Source organism: Pristiophorus japonicus, chromosome 8 (genome assembly GCF_044704955.1).
Source record: "Pristiophorus japonicus isolate sPriJap1 chromosome 8, sPriJap1.hap1, whole genome shotgun sequence".
NCBI lineage: Eukaryota > Metazoa > Chordata > Chondrichthyes > Pristiophoridae > Pristiophorus > Pristiophorus japonicus.
Window position 1 is genome coordinate 7,157,229 of NC_091984.1, and position 15,665 is coordinate 7,172,893.

The 15,665-nt window shown below is 49.5% G+C and overlaps 1 protein-coding gene across 1 annotated transcript in view; it reads right to left on the reverse strand.

Annotated features, from left to right (window-relative positions):
* LOC139268369 (netrin-G1-like) overlaps positions 1-15,665 on the reverse strand; it is an 81,534-nt gene that overhangs the window by 50,664 nt on the left and 15,205 nt on the right. Inside the window, exons 2-7 of the mRNA XM_070886439.1 lie at positions 12,858-13,477; positions 9,805-10,005; positions 8,848-8,867; positions 4,553-4,720; positions 2,997-3,131; positions 1,583-1,646 (exon numbers count right to left, since the gene is read on the reverse strand). Of these exons, the coding sequence (XP_070742540.1) occupies positions 1,583-1,646; positions 2,997-3,131; positions 4,553-4,720; positions 8,848-8,867; positions 9,805-10,005; positions 12,858-13,477 (1,208 nt within the window). The remainder of the gene's footprint in view (positions 1-1,582; positions 1,647-2,996; positions 3,132-4,552; positions 4,721-8,847; positions 8,868-9,804; positions 10,006-12,857; positions 13,478-15,665) is intronic.

Consider the following 15,665-nt stretch of genomic DNA (forward strand, 5'->3'; position numbering starts at 1 on the left):
GCCCTCCTCCCTCCACCCCCCTGCCCCCCTTCACACCCTCTCGTACCTCCCCCCTCCCACACATGGCCCTGACTCAGGACACTTGCTGCAGGAGCATTTATTGTTGTCCAGTGTAAAGGGACGAGTCCTTTGCTGGATCTTAAGGGCATTTTCCCGAGCCGGAAACTCCGATTCTTTGATGCAGCAAATTGCAATTACAGAGAAATCTGTGCCCAGGAAAATCAGACCCAGAAAATGGTCTCATTGCTCCCATCGCTGGGAGTTCCACAGTGACAGATATATTCACCAACACAAACCGCGATTCATATACAAACTACATCGCAACTTGTGGCATTGCAAGAAAATAACTTAATCTTAATACAAAAGAATCAATAAACGCACTGACACTCCGATCGCTGCTCAGGATTATTCTCACTTTGGACTGATGCGGTCCCCGTGGATAGACCAGTATAGGAGCCGGATTTCAGGAGGAGAGGATGGGGAAGCGATTACACAAAAACCCAGTGACCAGGATCACACAGCAACGCTCACTGAAGCCCAGGCTGTAGGCTGCTCGAAGCCCCCCTCACATTCCATCAGGTCAGAGAGAGAGGCCTGGTCCCCATTCAGCAACCCTCGCAGGGAGGGAGAGAGTGAGGGAAGGGAGAGAGTGAGGGACGGAGTGAGGGAAGGGAGAGAGTAAGGGAAGGGAGAGAGTAAGGGAAGGGAGTGAGGGAGGGACAAAGTGAGTGAGGGAGAGAAGGAGGGAGGGAAGAAGTGAGTAAGGAACAGAGGGAGGGCAGGAGGGAGAGGGAATGGAACGAGAGACGAAGGGAGAGTGTGAGGGAGGGTGGGAGGGAGAGGATGTGAGTGAGGGAGGGAATGACTGCTGTACTGTCGGAGATGTCATCTTTTGGATGATTGTTAAACCGAGGCCCCGTCTGCCCTCTCAGGTGGTGTAAGAGATCTCATTTCACTATTAGAAGAAGAGCAGTGGAATTCTCCCCGGTGTCCTGGCCAATATTTATCCTGCACTAACATCACTAGAACAGATTGTCTGGCCATTTTCACATCGCTGTTTGTTGAAAAAGTCCTCCATTGTCTGTGAGGCGCTTTGGGCCGTCCTGAGGTGGTGACAGGCGCTGTAGAAATGCAAGTCCTTTCTTTCTGTCTTTGTCCCAAAGCTGGACATGGGCCGAGTGGCTGGCGATTACAGAATGAATATTAGCAGCTGCCTCGGGCCCGCGGGGAGTGCGAGAGTCCAGTCCTCACTGACTGCCCATTCCTTCCGAGCTCTCAGATCCAGTCGGGCTGGGTGGGCTCCGGTCTCGGTTCCAGTTTGCCTTTCCCGGGGGGTGGGGGAGGGGAGCGTGTTTTACCGACGATGCAGTAAACGCTGGATTCTCCTGCACTCTTCTCAGCTTCCCGTGAGAGACCATGGCGCTGGAGGCCGGTCAGAGCGGCGGTTAGCAGCACAGTCAGTGACAGCAGCACCTGGTGTAAGGTGGGGTCCCGCGGGGATTGGGAGACACACCCACCCACTCCCTCCCCACACTGGCCTTTCTCACACAGGAGCCCAGTGTAGGGAGCGGGGCACACACACCTCCCATTGTCCTCACACACTGCTCCGTTCTCACACCGCGTCAGCAAGTTATCGCACACGCCCGCTGCAAGAGGCCAGAGAAAAGGAAGGTCAGCTCATTGAAAATCTCCCCCGGTTACAGATTGTTCCAACCATCGCCGCTCCCAGGCTCGCACTGTCACAGCAACATTTTATTAGAGAAACATCCAGAAACCGAGAATATAACAAAGAATAGTCAGCCCGGGTTCCAAAAGGGAAAATGAAGAGGTGAGGAAAGAAGTGAAGAAACAATTAGGAAAGAGGAAGTACAGAATTCAATGATCACGGAATATCAAAAGCAACAGTAAAGTATTCGACAGACACATAAATAACAAAAGGGGAATGAGGATCGGGAGAGGGCCACTGAGGGACACACACGATAAACTCACTGGTAATGACAGCGAAATGGCAGAAATATTCAATAATTACTTTGCCTCAGCATTTACCAGGGACGCTAACATGGTGGACATGACATTAGAAGAAGAGATCAAACAGTTATAAAGAGATTTAAGATAGAAAGGGTGAGATAAATGATAAACTGATCAAACTTAGAGACGATAAAACCCCTGGTCCAGATGGATTGTATCTACGCATAAAAAAAGAAGTTGGGGAAGAGATAGCAGAGGCACTGTTACTTATATATAAAGATTCATTAGAAAAGGGAATAGTGCCAGAGGACTGGTGGACAGTTAATGTGCTTCCTATATTTAAAAAAGGAGATAGAACAAGTCCAGGGAACTATAGACCAATTAACTTAACGTTGGTGGTCGGAAAGATAATGGAATCTTTACTCAATGATGTGATAGAAAAACATCTAGGCACTGAAAATATAATAAAGAATAGTCAGTAAGGATTCCAAAAGGGAAGGTCATGCTTGACCAACCTTATTCAATTCTATGAAGAAGTACCAGAAAGGGTCGATAAAGGTAATGTAGTAAATATAATATATTTTGAATTTTGTTTACGCAGCGAGTTGTTGTGATCTGAAATTCGTTGCCTGAAAGGCCGGTGGGAGCAGATTCAGCAGTAACTTTCAAAAGGGAATTGGATAAATACCCAAAAGGAAAAAATTAGCAGAGCCATGGGGAAAGAGCAGGGGAGTGGGACTAATTGGATAGCTCTTTCACAGAGCCAGCATGGACATGATGGGCCGAATGGCCTCCTCCTGTACTATGTGATTCTATGAAACTCCCCTCACTGAACTCCAGACCTCGCTTTGCGAGGAGCGGTGCCACTAATTGTGTGGCAGGTGATGGGAGAGTCCAGGAGGGTTCACTCACTAAAACCCTCTGTGTTTCCCCCCACGGTATCTCTGCTATTGGATACTCTGCTGACCCTGACACACAGAAGCCAGGGCCGAGTGAGGGGAGGGGCCGGTGCTGGAACAGTTACTTACCTCGACAGCCTCTGTGCCAGTAATATCCGGGCAGGCACTTGTCAAACTTGGGCTCTGTCGCCCCCTTCTTACAGTCACGATATCCCGTGTCATTGCAGCGATGGTGGAGTGAGCCATCAGGGTGACACTCACAGTCTGCAGAAACAAGACAAGACACACACTGCACACGGCTGTTCCCAATAAAACACAGCGACACAACCTCAGCGACAGGAATGATTGCGAGCCGGGACAAGGGAGGCTCAGATTGTGGGGGTGGAACAAGTCTCCAACACTTTACAAACAGCTTCAATCTTCCACACACTGACTGCACACGGCCTGTGTTCCACTCCCTGGGGCGACTGCACAGAATTAACACAGGTTAACAAGGCCAGAAAAAGCAAACCCAGCACTGGCTTCATCACTACACGATAGAATTCACAAGCACAGAACTGATGTTAAACTTGTATCAAACTTTGGTTAGATTGCATTTGGAGCACTGTGCACAGTTGTGGTCTCCATATTATAAGAAAGATATAGAGGCACTGGAGAAGGTACAAAGAAAGATTTACAAGGATGATAGCAGAACTGAGAGGTTATACCTGTCAGGAAAGGCTGAACAGGCTGGGGCTCTTTTCTCTGGGAAAGTGATATTGAGGGGTGACTGAATACAGGTCTTTAAGATCATGAAAGGTTTTGATAGGGTAGACGTAGAGGAGATGTTTCCACTTGTGTGGGAGAGACCAGAACTAGGGGCCGTAAATATAAGATAGTCATTAATAAATCTAAGAGGGAATTCAGGAGAAACTTCTTTACCCAGAGAGTGGTGAGAATGTGGAACTCGCTACCACAGGGAGTGGTTGAGGCGAATAGCAGAGATACATTTAAGGGGAAGCTGGATAAACACATGAGGAGAAAGGAACAGAAGGATATAGTGATAGGGTGAGATGAAGAGGGGTGGGAGGAGGCTCGAGTGGAGCATAAACACCACATGGACCTGTTGGGTCGAATGGCCCATTTCTGTGCTGTACATTCTGTGTAATTGTGTGTGTGGAGAATGGGAGGAGATGAGGAAATGGAGAGAGAGGATTGTTGGTGGACACTGGGCGGGGGGGTGGGGCAACATTGAGCAGAGGCGAGCGACGCTGCTACGATGCAGGATGGTCATTTACTGAGAGTACAAACAAAATACACATTCCTGAAAAACACTGGAGCCAGGGAGGCAATGATTATATCATCAAAACACAGCGCTTTCGATTGACCTCCACAAAGCAAGGGCCAGGCCTCTTCACTAGGGGAAACCTGGACTAGGCCTCATCGGTGGGGAAAGGTTGGACCATGCCTCATCGCTAAGGAAAGATTGGGTCGGGGTCGAGTCACCGGGGAGCAGTTGGGTCGGGGTCTGGTCACTGGGGAAAGGTTGGGTCGGGGCCGAGTCGCTGGGGAAAGGGGAGCTGATTTCTGACACCCCTTTGCTCAGCCCTATTGAAGGTATTTTCTTTGTTTGTTTATCTTGTATTGGACTGAAAGCAGAAGGGTGAAGGAAGGAGGCGAGAGCAGAGATTGTAACAGGAACTGACCTAGACAAACGTTGTGGTGGTCCAGCTGTGCTGAAGGGTTTCGGTGGTAGCCCAACCGGCATAACTGGCAGTGCCGGCCTCGAGTGTTGTGCTGACAGCTCACGCAAATAGCGGTGGTGAGCAGCTCGAGGTAACTGCACCGGTTCGAGTGGCTGAAGCATTCGCAGGCTGGCAAGGGAAAGACAGAGAGTGTAGATGGGACATAGTCGGGATGCAGTGGGGCACAGACGGGACGCAGAGTGTGAGAGGGTCACATGCTGCAACAATGAGAGGTTGGGAGGAAATGGCTGGAATGCGAGAGAGGGAACACTGAGGCGTTTAGCAGTGAGGGGAGAACAGCAGACTCCGGGCTAGTTAGGGTTTGCATTCAATCAGGCAAATGACAATGGATGGTCCCAATCCCAGGTTTGTAGAATCCTGTGCCAGGGTTTATACTGTACTGCCAAGTTTGGGGCCTTTCAATTGTGGTTCAGTGGACATCAGTCTCGCCTCGGAGTCAGAAGGTCGTGGGTTCAAATCCAACTCCACAGACTTGAACACATAATCCAGACCGGCACTCAAAGTGCAGTACTAATGGAGTGCCTGCACTGTCGGAGGGGCAATACTGAGGGACTGCAGCACTGTCGGCGGGGCAGTACTGAGGAACCATTATATAAATGCAATCCTTGCTTTCTCTTCCTGACCTGAGCCAGTCGCTTTAATGGCAAGTTTCTACCTTGCTCTGGATTCACGACCTCTAGTGATGAGATTCTTGACCGTGTGTGACCGAGCTTTCGGTGAGCTGTATGTGTCAGGGGAAATGAGCAATTATTGATCCCAGCTGGAGAACAATGCGCGGGCTGAACAGAACATCTGTAATGTGCACACATCGAGGGGAGACTGCCCGGGACTGCAAGAGTGTCCGAGAGACAAGCAAGCAGACATTTCCATCTCCGTCTCACCACCAATCAGACAGAAACAGACACCAAGACATGGGAGGAGATATTGGGACAGGTGACCAAAAGCTCGGTCAATTAGGTAGGTTTTAAGGAACATCTTAAAGGAGGAGAGAGAGGTAGTGAGGATAGGAGAGAGAGGTAGTGAGGATTAGGGAGGGAATTCCAGAGTTTAGGGTCTCGGCAGCTGAAGGCACGGCCACCAAAGCTGCAGCGATGGGAGTGAGGGATGCTCAAGGGCCAGAATCGGAGGAACACAGATCTTGGAGGGTGTAGGGCAGGAGGAGATTACAAAGTTAGGGAGGATTGTATGGCTTGAGGAGGTTACAGGGATAGGGAGGGGTGTAGGGTGGGAGGGGGTTACAGGGATAGGGAGGGGTGTAGGGTGGGAGGGGGTTACAGAGATAGGGAGGGGTGTAGGGTGTGAGTAGGTTACAGAGATAGGGAGGGGTACAGCCACGGAGGGATTTAAACGCGAGGATGAGAATTATAAATTGGAGATGTTGCTGGACCAGGAGCCAATGTCGGCTCAATCAATCGCTTCTCCGGGTCTGCTCACTGTCCGGGTTATCGCTCAAAGTGGATCGCTCACTAATTAGCAGGAATCTGGTCCGTGGAGTGAGGGTTTAATGGGGTGAGGACGGTGACAGGTTATTGTGGGATTTGGGTACATTCGAGTAGGTTGAGGGTGTGAAACATAGAAACATAGAAAATAGGTGCAGGAGTAGGCCATTCGGCCCTTCTAGCCTGCACCGCCATTCAATGAGTTCATGGCTGAACATACAACTTCAGTACCCCATTCCTGCTTTCTCACCATACCCCTTGATTCCCCTAGTAGTAAGGACTTCATCTAACTCCTTTTTGAATATATTTAGTGAATTGGCCTCAACAACTTTCTGTGGTAGAGAATTCCACTCTCTGGGTGAAGAAATTCCTCCTCATCTCGGTCCTAAATGGCTTCCCCCTTATCCTTAGACTGTGTCCCCTGGTTCTGGACTTCCCCAACATTGGGAACATTCTTCCTGCATCTAACCTGTCTAACCCCGTCAGAATTTTAAACATTTCTATGAGGTCCCCTCTCATTCTTCTGAACTCCAGTGAATACAAGCCCAGTTGATCCAGTCTTTCTTGATAGGTCAGTCCCGCCATCCCGGGAATCAGTCTGGTGAACCTTCGCTGCACTTCCTCAATAGCAAGAATGTCCTTCCTCAGGTTAGGAGACCAAAACTGTACACAATACTCCAGGTGTGACTTCACCAAGGCCCTGTACAATTGTAGCAACACCTCCCTGCCCCTGTGTAATGCAGGATGTGACTGAGCCACCCTGTTATTATTCAGCATGACTGAATCCAGCAACAAGACGCTCAGTAATTCAGTGCAACATAGAGATTCATCGCCAGGCATTAGAACTTGTTTATTGTCAGTTCAGCTTGTGTCGGTGATAAAGGTTTTTAGTGTCTGTTTCTTCCTGTAGGTTCTGGCTGTACCTGGGCAGGAAAGGGGCAGGACTGGGGTCAAACTGTAACGTTTCATTGAAGCCCAGGGTGCCCCAGACCCCCAATCCCAGTCACTGTGGGGAGTTATGGTCACTCCCAGTCAGTGTGGGGAGTTATGGTCACTCCCGGTCAGTGTGGGGAGTTATGTTCACTCCCGGTCAGTATGGGGAGTTATGGTCACTCCCGGTCAGTATGGGGAGTTATGATCACTCCTGTTCAGTATGGGGAGTTATGGTCACTCCCAGTCAGTATGGGGATTTATGGTCACCCTGCCCCCAGTCACTCTGGGTGTTGATTTGGGAGTTCAATGTGGAGAATGGTTTGGAATGACACAGACAGCATGCGAGGGGTTAAATAAACAGGAACAAGTTGATGCAAAATCTGGGAACAAAGGGGAACAGATTGAGACCGAGACACTCACCCAGTTCCCATTTATGTATCTGGGATAACGGGATTATAACAGGTCCCCATTGATCTCGGCCTCAGCAACCAATCGGCTTTCTACAAATCTTCCCTCCACTTCCCACTGAACATTCTCACTGAGACAGAGTTAAGAAGCATTTTCCTCTCAGCTAAGATGTGCATCGTATATATTACATCTTCCCTGCTTCATATCTGCTGCCCCACTCGAGGAGATTATACTTTGCTCCAGATACACAGACATGCAGCCTCCTGATCCCAGCCCTGTTCACACTCAGGCCCCCCTGTTCACACTCAGGCCCTGTTCACACTCAGGCCCTGTTCCCCACCTACACCTGTTCACACTCAGAGCCCATTCACACCTACACCAGTTCACACCTACACCTGTTCACCCTCATACCCTGTTCACACCTACACCTGTTCACACTCAGTCCCTGTTCACAACTACACCCGTTCACACTCAGTCCCTGTTCACACCTACACCCGTTCACACTCAGACCCTGTTCACTCAGACCCTGTTCATAACTACACCCATTCACACTCAGTCCCTGTTCACAACTACACCCATTCACACTCAGTCCCTGTTCACAACTACACCCGTTCACACTCAGTCCCTGTTCACACTCAGACCCTGTTCACACGCACACCTGTTCACGCTCAGCCCCTGTTCACAACTACACCTGTTCACACTCAGACCCCATTCACACCTACACCCCTTCACACCTACACCCATTCACACTCAGACCCTGTTCACACTCAGACCCTGTTCACGCTCAGAGCCTGCTCAGAGCCTGTTCAAACCTCCACCTGTTCACAACTACACCCGTTCACACTTAGACCCTGTTCACACCTACACCTGTTCACGCTCAGCCCCTGTTCACACCACCACCCGTTCACACTCAGACCCTGTTCACACTCAGACCCTGTTCACACCTACACCTGTCCCTCAATCAGGGGACAATGAGGGAGGTTTGAGGGGAGCGGTTTGTTCCTGATACAGAAATGGGCTCTTGGTTAGCAGGTCACAGGTCAGAGAGCGTAGGTCCTACTTACGGCCACTCACGACAGTGTCAGGGTGGCCTGGAGAGGGAAACGGAAACAATGAGAGTTAGAGAGATGTCTGATTAACAATTTTTAATCGATAAATATACTAATACAACCCGTCACATGGAGTGTTCATGAGATCGACATCACTCAAACTCACGAACAAAGAACTCATTGGGCTGTATCCTCTGAGCGCTCACACCAGCCCTATGTGAGACCAGGTAGAGTTGCTAAAGTGCTCCCATAAGGTGGGCGTGCGATTAGTGTGCAAGTACGCTGGGTTAATATGTAAGAGTGTCCGTCATCACAGGGACCCCTCTCCCACTGCCCAGTCATGTCACTATCTGGATATTGATCTCGGGACATTCCACACACAGCAATGGCCACAGATATCCCTCACAACCTTCACTTCCTGATCTGCTTCAGATATTGATTACACAGAGGCTTATTCTCTTCTCACCCTCTCCAGCTGTTCCCCAGATGTTCATCCATCCATTAACATTCCATTCTCACATCAGTCTACACCTCAGTGCTGGCTCTGTATCTGTGGGTGTGTCCGGAGTGAGCTTCCATCAAATTGAACCACTGCGGCTATTCTAACCTCACCCTCTACATAATGCCAGTGATTCCCCCTCGCTCACTGACCCCGACATTACATTGATAGAGAGCTTCAAAATCAGGAAGGGTTTCAATAGAGTAAATAATGAGAATCTGTTTCCAGTGGCAGGAAGGTCGGGAACCAGAGGTCACAGATTGAAGGTGATTGGCAAAAGGACCAGAGGGGAGGTGAGGAGAGTTTATTTACACAGCGAGTTATTGTGATCTGGAATGTGCTGCCTGAAAGGGCGGTGGGAGCAGATTCAATAGTAACTTTCAAAAGGCTGTGGGGAAAGAGCAGGAAGTGGGACTAATTGGATAATTCTTTGTTCTTTCTTTCCTTCTCTATATCTCTTCCATTCTCTCATTCTTACTTTCTTTCTCTCCTCTCTCTCTCACTTTCTTTATTTCTTTGTCTCCCAATTTCTTTCTTTTCCTTCTCACTTTCTTTAACTCTACTCTTTTCCCCTCTCTTCTCTCCCCGCCCTTCCATCTCTCTCTCCCTCTCTCCCACTCTCTCTCTCTCTCTCACTCCCTCTCCTTCACTCCCACTCAGTGTGGAGCCGTGGACACGGACTCTATTTCTGTCCCTGGCTCTGTCCAATCTCCCGCTGTGAGCCCCTGTTCCCACATTAAAACAGTCACAGACACCCATGGGGCTGTATTTTGGAGTCGATGTGTTGTTGGGAATTGGGCTGAGAATGAAATGTGAAGGGAATCTAGCGCCGGCACTGGGCCGGGCCGGAGCAGCTCTGGTTACTCACAGACATTGGCCGTCCCTTTGGGGATTGGGAGGCATGAGCTCACTCTCCACACTCGGCCTTGAAAGCCTTTCTTGCATCTCCCGCAGTCCGGCCCTGTCGTGTTGTGCTCGGACTCACAACTCAGCTTCCCCTTCTCCCAGATACAGTTGTTAGCGTGAAGATTGCACTTACACCTGGCAAAAAACAAGGGCAAGCTGGTTTCAAATAAGCTGAGCAGCTGGGTTAGACTGGGGACTGCCCGCTCCGGGAGTCGCTCTCCCTTTCCCAGCTTCACTCTGCAAACAGCAACATTTTTCTCCCAATTATTGCATTTCAAACCAGGCGGCAGGACAGTTTCTGGGTGTGTTTCCGCTGATTGACGATCAGGTTCTGGGCAGCAACAAGAACAAGTTAGGAGAGAGTTTCTGATCAGCTCCAGCGTTCCAGGCCCCTCAGAGAAAGAGTTTGCATTTATGTAGCGCCTCTGAAAACCCTCAGCATCTCCCAGCAAAATAGTTCATTGGCTGTAAAGCACCTTGGAACGTCCTAAGGGCGTGAAAGGTGCTATAGAAATGTAAGTACATTCTTAACAACAAAAACAACCAACTACAACAACAACCTGCATTTATATAGCATCTTTAACATAGTAAATGTCCCAAGGTGCTTCACAGGAACATAAATCAGACAAAAAGTGACACCTGGACACATAAGGAGATATTGGGGCAGGTGACCAAAGGCTTGATCAACAAGCTAGGTTTTAAGGAGTGTCTTAAAGGAGGGGACAGAGACGGAGAGGTTTAGGGAGAGAATTCTGGAGTTTGGGGCTCAGGCAGCTGAAGGCACGGCCGCCAATGGTGGGGCGATGGAAATCGGGGCTGTACTAGAGGCCAGAATTGGATGAGTGCGGAGATCTCAGAGCATTTCACCTCCTCACTTTGTCCCAAAGCATTTCACAGCCAATGAACTACTTTTGGAGTGTAGTCACTGTTGTAATGTTGGAAATGTAGTAGCCAATGTGTGCACAGCAAACTCCCACAAACAGCAATATTTCCCTCCCTATACCTCTCTGGCTCTCCCTTCTCTAAGATGCTCCTTAAACCTACATCCTTGAGCAAGCTTTTCGTCTCCAGTCCTAATATCTCCTTCTGTGGCTCGGTGTTAATTGTGTCTGATTTATGCTCCTGTGAAGCGCCTTGGGACGTTTCACTACGTTAAAGGCACTATATAAATGCAAGTTGTTGTTATTCAGTTAATGTGATTTGGAAAAGCCCAATGTGCTGTGACGGTCTCTCTGCCGTGAAGCGTGAGAAAGCTGGTCTCGGTGACTCTGTGCTAACAGCATCGAGCCGCTGTTTAACTCACTGCGAAGGTGAAGCTTCACAATCCGCACATTGTACGTTGCACATTCAGCAAATATGGCAGTTCTGGGCTCTGTTTGCTGAACTAAGCAGAAACCTAGACAGTTCCTTGGAGTCACATTAACGGCAGCGTAAACATTTTACTGCTCCTGATCTCCAATTAGTGTCTGAAGATTCTCCAGGACTAAAAGCTGGAGCGAGCCTCCCAGAAACCGAGTGTAGAATAATGAGGGAATGGCTCCGAGCCCAGGAGATTGTGTGATGGGCCAAAGGTAACTCACTGAGCCAGACTGAATATAGATTGAAGACGAAGGGAGCGTTCAGTCACAATCATTCATCAAACCAGGAAGGGCTTTGATAGAGTAAATAGAGAGACACTGTTTCCCGTGGCAGGAGGGTCAGGAACCAGAGGGCACAGATTGAAGGACATTGGCAAAAGGACCAGAGGGAGATGAGGAGAGTTTATTTACACAGCAAGTTGGATAAGGAATTAAATACTTGAAGGGAAAGATTTGCAGGTCAATGGGGAAAGAGCGGGGAGTGGGAGAGCTCTTTCACAGAGCCAGCACAGGCCCGATGGGCCGAATGGCCTCCTCCTGTGCGGTCTGATTCTCGGAGTCTCTGACTCCTGATGAGACTGGAGCTCGGCAGTGTTGAGAGTAAAGGGACAGATTCTGCTCGTTCCGTGCTGCTCGATTGGCTGAACACTGAGCAGGAACTCGCTGACTCATCGCCAGCCAGCCAGCAGGACTGTGAAAGCTCGCTACCAAGCCCATCACCAGGGGCAGGGGGAGCTGGCACAGTGCTGGTCTGTGCACACTGTCACACAGCCATTCAGGGAAGCTCAAACACCCGACACAGGGGCAGCTGACCGTGCCGAGTGGGCCGGGGGGAGGGATTCCCATCTATCGCTGTAAAACCTCCCAGTTACCCAGCGCTCACATAGGAACAGGAGGAGGCCATTCAGCCCCTCGAGCCTGCTCCGTCATTCAATGTGATCATGGCTGATCCGTGACCTAACTCCATATACCTGCCTTTGCCTCATATCCCTTAATATCTCTGGTTATTAAAATCTATCAATCTCAGATTTAAAATTAACAATTGATCGAGCATCAACTGCTGTTTGCGGTAGAGAGTTTCAACCTTCTACCACTCTTTGTGTACAACTGCTTCCCAACATCATTCCTGACAGGACTGGCTCTAATTTTTCAGACTTTTCCCCAAGTCCCAGAATAACCAACCAGTGGAATTAGTGGAAATGGTTTCTCTCTATCTACCCTTTTAGTTCCCTTTAATAAATTGAAACCTTCGAACAAATCACCTTCTAAATTCTAGGGAATACAATCCTTATTTGTGTGATCTCTCCTCGTTATATGTTGGCCCGGATGGACTGCCCTCCATATGTTAATTAAGATTGCCTTGCCAGATGTTATCCCTGCTAGAGTGCACCCCAGATGTTGCCCTGAGTGCCCGCAGATGTTTACTCTGTGAGTGCCCCCAGATGTTGCTCAGTGAGTGCCCCCAGATGTTTGCCCTGACTGGCCCCAGGTGTTGCCCCGTGAGTGCCCCCAGATGTTTACCCTGTGAGTGGCCCCCAGATGTTGCCCTGCGAGTGCCCCCAGATGTTGGCCAGACATGGCTTCCCCTGGGTGTGACGTGTGGGATCAGCGACTCTGACCAGAAGGGGCGAGGAGCTCTCACCGGCCACGAATGTCCAGTAGAAGTATTTGGAGAGGTTGTGCTGGTCAACACTGGTGGCCCCAGTGGCCGGCCGGAGCAGCCTGACCCGCAAGTCGGTCAGGGTGAAGAAGTCCCTCAGGTCCTTGGTGGTGTCCAGCTGGCCGTACAGTGAGGCCATATCGCGGAGACGGGGCCCCCCGAACAGGGCGAAACGCTCCTGGATCTCCAAGCGCACCATCTTGTCCACCTTCCACACGTAGCCCCTGGAGTACTCCTCTGTGCAGATGATGTCCAGCACCGAGACCGGGCTCAGATCCCGGGCCCTTCTCGGCTCCATCCCGAAGGAGGTGAGGCAGTCGACCGCGTAGAACTGGTAGGGCTGCCACGTCCGGCTGTGGTCCAGAGACTTCTCCAGGACCATCTGCTCCGGCCGGCCTGACTCGAAGGTGATGACCATGTCCTCGGTCAGCTCGATGGTCTTGCCCCAGGACAGAGTGATGTTGATCAGGAGGGGCTCGGGGAAACTCCTCCAGGAGACGCTTTGCCAAAAGGTGTTGGGAGTCCGCCCCTCGGCATCAAGCATCAGCTCGAGCGGGTGTGCGAGCTCGGGCGTGTGAGCATCACACTCGTTGTTGCACATGTACGGGTTGTCCTGGAAACCGAGACAGAAACAACATAGATTAGATACAGAGTAAAGCTCCCTCTACACAGTCCCATCAAACACTCCCAGGGCAGGTAAAGCATGGGTTAGATACAGAGTAAAGCTCCCTCTACACTGTCTCAGCAAATATTCCCAGGGCAGAAACAAAAAAACATAGAAAATAGGTGCAGGAGTAGGCCATTCGACCCTTCGAGCCTGCACCACCATTTAATATGATCATGGCTGATCATGCACTTAAGTACCCAGCTCTTGCTTTCTCTCCATACCCCTTGATTCCTTTAAGCCATAAGGGCCATGACCAACACCTTTTGAATATATCTAATGAAATGGCCTCAACAACTTTCTGTGGTAGAGAATTCCACAGGTTCACAACTCTCTGAATGAAGAAGTTCTGGGAGAGATTCCTGTCACTGGGATAGAGATTCCCTGTCACTGGGAGAGAGATTCCCTGTCACTGGGAGAGAGATTCCCTGTCACTGGGAATGTTTTCCCAATTGCCCTCAATCTGTGCCCTCTGGTTACCGACCCTCCTGCCACTGGGCACAGTTTCTCCTTATTGTCTCTATCACTACCCGCCATGATTTTGAACAACTCTATTAAATCTGCCCTGAACCTTCTCTGCTCTGAGGGGAACAATCCCAGCTTCTCCAGTCTCTCCCTGTAACTGAAGCCCCCCGTCCCTGGGACCAGGAACGAGCCCCAGACTGTTCAGCCTTTCCCCAGAGTTAGAACCTCTCAGTTCTGGAATCTTCCTCGTCAATCTATTTGAGCAAAATATAATGGGCTGTAAAGAGACAAGGGAGCTGACATTGGGACAGATTTCTGACATGTCGACATTCTGGACCTTATCCTTGTTTCGAATTCCCAAAGTTGATGTTCAGTGTGAGAATCTCCGACCTGTGACCTCTGGAGATGGGACAATGACCCTCACTTCAGCTCTGTGTTTGAGTTAGAGAGAGAGAAAGAAAGGACGGGAGTTTTGTGGGTGCAATGATTGAGGTGAATTTGTCTTTTTATCGTCTGTTGGTAAAATAAGGGCGGTGGCAGCAGATTCAATCGGGAATTGGAGAAATACTGGGAGGGGAAAGATTTACAGGATTGTGGGGAAAGAGTAGGGGAGTGGGACTAATCGGATAGCTCTTTCACAGAGCCGGCACAGGCACGATGGACCGAATGGCCTCTTTCTGTGCTGTATCATTCTATGATTCTCAGATTCGAAGTCGGGACGGTTTGTGACTCGGAGGGGATCTTGGAGGTGATGGTGTTCCCAGGCACCTGCTGCCCTTGACCTTCTAGGTGGTGGAGATGTCAGGTTTGGGAGGTGCTGCTGAAGAAGCCTTGGCGAGTTGCTGCAGTGCATCCTGTGGATCGGACACACTGCGACTCTACCCGACATCGGCAATACAGAATCAGCCCAATATTATTTTCCAAATGATCAGACAGCTCGCTTGTTAGACCTCAATCTCCAGCAATCAATAAAATTAATGCATGTGATCAAGGTGGAGAACGCGGCAATATACAGAGATCATCGAGATTAATGAATCTACAAGTGGCACAGCATCGACTAAAGGCTTTGACTAAAGCCGTATATTGGAATAGGTTATTTTTAATTCTCTATGTGTAAGGAATCGAGTGATCATTAGTAACAGAATGCTAAAGCTGTGTAAAGTAAGAATGAATAATGGAACGGTGCAGATGTTAAGTGCTCCTGAATTGTCGTGTCCTCGGTACATAATTAACAATTATCGACTTCAAGAGGACATAGACAGGCTGGTGGAATGGGCGGACACGTGGCTGATGAAATTTAACACAGAAAAGTGCAGAGTGATAAATTTTGGTAGAAAGAATGAGGAGAGGCAACAGAAACTAAAGGGTACAATCATAAAGGAGGTACATGAACAGAAAGACCTGGGGGTATATGTACACAAATCGTTGAAGGTGGCAGAGCAGGTTGAGAAAGCGGTTAAAAAAGCTTACGGGATCCTGGTTTTCATAAATAGAGACATAGAGTACAAAAGCATGGAAATTATGATGAACCTTTATAAAACACTGGTTCGGCCTCAACTGGAGTATTGTGTCCTATTCTGGGCACCGTACTTTCGGAAGGATGTGAAGGCCTTGGAGAGGGTGCAGAACTGATTCACGAGAATGATTGCAGGGATGAGGAACTTCAGTTATG